This window comes from Citrus clementina, unplaced genomic scaffold (genome assembly GCF_000493195.1).
Source record: "Citrus clementina cultivar Clemenules unplaced genomic scaffold, Citrus_clementina_v1.0 scaffold_1, whole genome shotgun sequence".
Classification (NCBI taxonomy): Eukaryota; Viridiplantae; Streptophyta; class Magnoliopsida; order Sapindales; family Rutaceae; genus Citrus; species Citrus x clementina.
In genome coordinates this window covers 20523478-20526409 of record NW_006263303.1, presented here as the reverse complement: position 1 = coordinate 20526409, position 2932 = coordinate 20523478, and the positions used below count along the sequence as shown (strand labels likewise).

Sequence of the window (2932 nt, the reverse complement as noted above, 5' to 3'; positions counted from 1 at the left end):
AATAATAAAAATTACTAAATTATGCAAAATTATAATCCTTTTTTTTTAATAAAACGGAGATTAAAATCTACTCAATTGATAGTTAGATAATACTTACATGATAAATTAATAGAGATAAATTTATGCTAATATATTTTAATTTAAGGCTGGCTACGGTACTTCACAACTTGAATATCATCGTATGCATAGGCGTTGCCATTTTGGGACTAGGGGAACTTTTCAAAATTTATAAATTTAATTTAATATTTACCTCATTTATCATAAAAGTCCCTATTAAAATTAAAAAATAATCAAAATATTAAGTATTTATGTTTAACTTTCGACCCACAAAGAAATTGTTATTTTGAGATTCATTGCACGCTAACTCTCCTCACACAAAAAAAAAAAGAAATTATTTTATCTTATTGGGTTTATCAAAATGATTTTTCTTCAATGAATCTTATGACACTTAAAATTCAATTTGATGTTTACATTACATAGGTGAGTTCTAATAACAAATTTTCAAAATTGAAAGAGATTGATAGGCTAATAAGAAAAATAGTTGATACTAAAAAAAAATTAAATTATATTCATTAATTTGTTTATTGATAACATTAGCATTGAATTTACTAGTTGTCATGACTATAGTAGTAAAAGGCATTTTCACCTATAAATTTTGTGAAAAATCGTTTGTGAAATCAGATTAGAGATTAATAATTGAGTAATGTTATTATTACACATGTAGAAAAAGATTTATTTTGTATTCTTGATGATAAATTTATTTTTTAATATTTTTAACATATGAAAATACGTCGAGATCAATTATAAATATATTGAATATATTAGTGAATTTTTATTTTTGATACTTGTTATTTATTGACCTTTTTTAAATTACAATATTATTTAAACTTAGCCCCTGCTAAGTTTAATTTCTGGCACCACCACTAATCATATGCTTAAATTTGATTTGGTCTTATTAATTTTTTAATTATTTAATAGTATGGACTATGAGATATGATATTCTTGATGTATGTACACTAGTCGACCCTTACTTTTAATGCATGTTTAATAAATAATTAAGTTAATTTTAGAGAATTTTATTTTTAACAAGTCTTTGTCTTTATTGCATGTTTTTATCTTTTCTAGTATTCAGTTAGCTTTCTAATTTTAACAACAAAAACACGATGCCTTGCTTTGAGATTATTATCCATCTTTTCTTCAAAAGCCAATCATAATTAATTTAGATAAAACATAAAGGTCTAATCAAAACATACATTTTTAATAATACAACTCAAATGGACTGATATGGATAATGGGGTGTATTAAAAAACATACATTTTTAATCAAAGCATACATTTTTGCTTTGAGATTATTATCCATCTTTTCTTCAAAAGCCATTCATAATTAATTTAGATAAAATATAAAGGTCTAATCAAAACATTCATTTTTAATAATACAACTCAAATGGACTGATGTAGATAATGGGGTGTATTAAAAAATACGCATATATTATAAAAAAAAAATTCTGTTTTAGTTTCATAAAAAAGAATTTTATTGGTAAAAAAAAAAAGAATAAAGACTATATTATTTTATTTTTCCAATTTTGTCCCACCCAAAGACATAAAAACTTGCTCGCTTCTCATTGGTCTGATCTGGTAAACGGTACAAAAATTTCAAAATGTACCCAACATAAAATTTTTAAAAACAAAAATAAAATAAAATAAAATAAAACAATGGAAATAGAATTAAGGAAACAAAAACAAAAACGCTGATTCTATTTTGTCAGCGTTTAAACAGAACATGTCTGCGAAGAAAATTCTTCAAAAGTAATCCTAGGTCAACAGTTTATTTTGCAAGCGTTAAACGGCTAATTTATTTGATTGGATCTGGTCATAATCGAAGAAGACCCATTTCATTTTTCTTTCACACAGAAAACAGAGGACCTTCCTTTTTGTGCATATTCACATTTTGGATTTTTGGGGTTTTGTTCAATTAAAGGTTATATTTTTATTTGATCTGGGGCTGGTTCTAAGCTCGCTTTAAGCAAATTTTGAATTTTGTTCGCTGGGTTTCGCTTTAAAAGCTATTTGGTTCCTTGTTTTGGCCTTTTCTGGGAATGTAAATTCTGGGTTTTGTTTGGTTATTTGAGTTCTTATTCCAGTTTCAACTTCTAATTGATTCCTTTGAGGCTGGTATTTGAGAATTGTATGTACCTGCTATTGGTTGGTATCTTTCAAGGGGGGTTTTTGCAAATAATTTTGAATTGGGTTGTTGTTAAAGGCTCTAGAGTTGAAGCTTTGATGGTGGTTTATTTTGGTTATGAAGGAGCTTTGTTAGGGTTTTACTTGTTTTGTAGGGTTTAGATATTGATGAAATGAAAAGGATTGTATTTGATAGTAATGATAATTCAAGAAGAAATGGGTGTAATGAGAAGAAGTTGTTTTATGTTCTTGGTTGTTCTACTTTATGGATCATTGGTGGTCAGCTCAGCATACAGGAGGACAAGAGAGGAAGACTTTCTTTGCAAAGTAGTTGATCCAGTGACTGGGGAGGTTGACGATAACTTGGTAAAAGACCATATTTCGTTTTTTGCTTTGCTTGATATGCTTTTGCCGTTGGTTATTTTTGTTTTCAAGCAATAAGCTTTATTGACAATGCATTTTGAGATATGATATCAAGCTAATTGGTTTTGGTTGGTTGCATAAATTTCATCAACTAGATCAGGAATATGATTGCAATGACCTTATATTGTCACAGTGGGTGCAACTTCAGTTATGAAGCTGATGCACAGGCTAAAGTTCTGAATTGTGTGTAATGAAATTGTTTATGCATGATATATAGTCGGGATGCCAAAAAATTTAATAAGAATTAGTTTAAGGCATTGTATTTTGAAGTCCAAGTCTATGGCTAGCAGATTTAACAATTTGTAACTGTTTGTATTCCATTTTTGTGT

The 2932-nt window shown here is 27.6% G+C and overlaps 1 protein-coding gene across 1 annotated transcript in view; it reads left to right on the top strand.

Moving 5' to 3' along the window:
• The first annotated feature begins 1733 nt into the window (after positions 1–1733).
• Positions 1734–2932, top strand: part of LOC18054588 (formin-like protein 5) — a 5336-nt gene continuing 4137 nt past the window's right edge. Inside the window, 1 exon segment of the mRNA XM_006452075.2 lies at positions 1734–2546. Coding sequence (XP_006452138.2) covers positions 2379–2546 — 168 coding nt within the window. The 5' untranslated portion in view covers positions 1734–2378.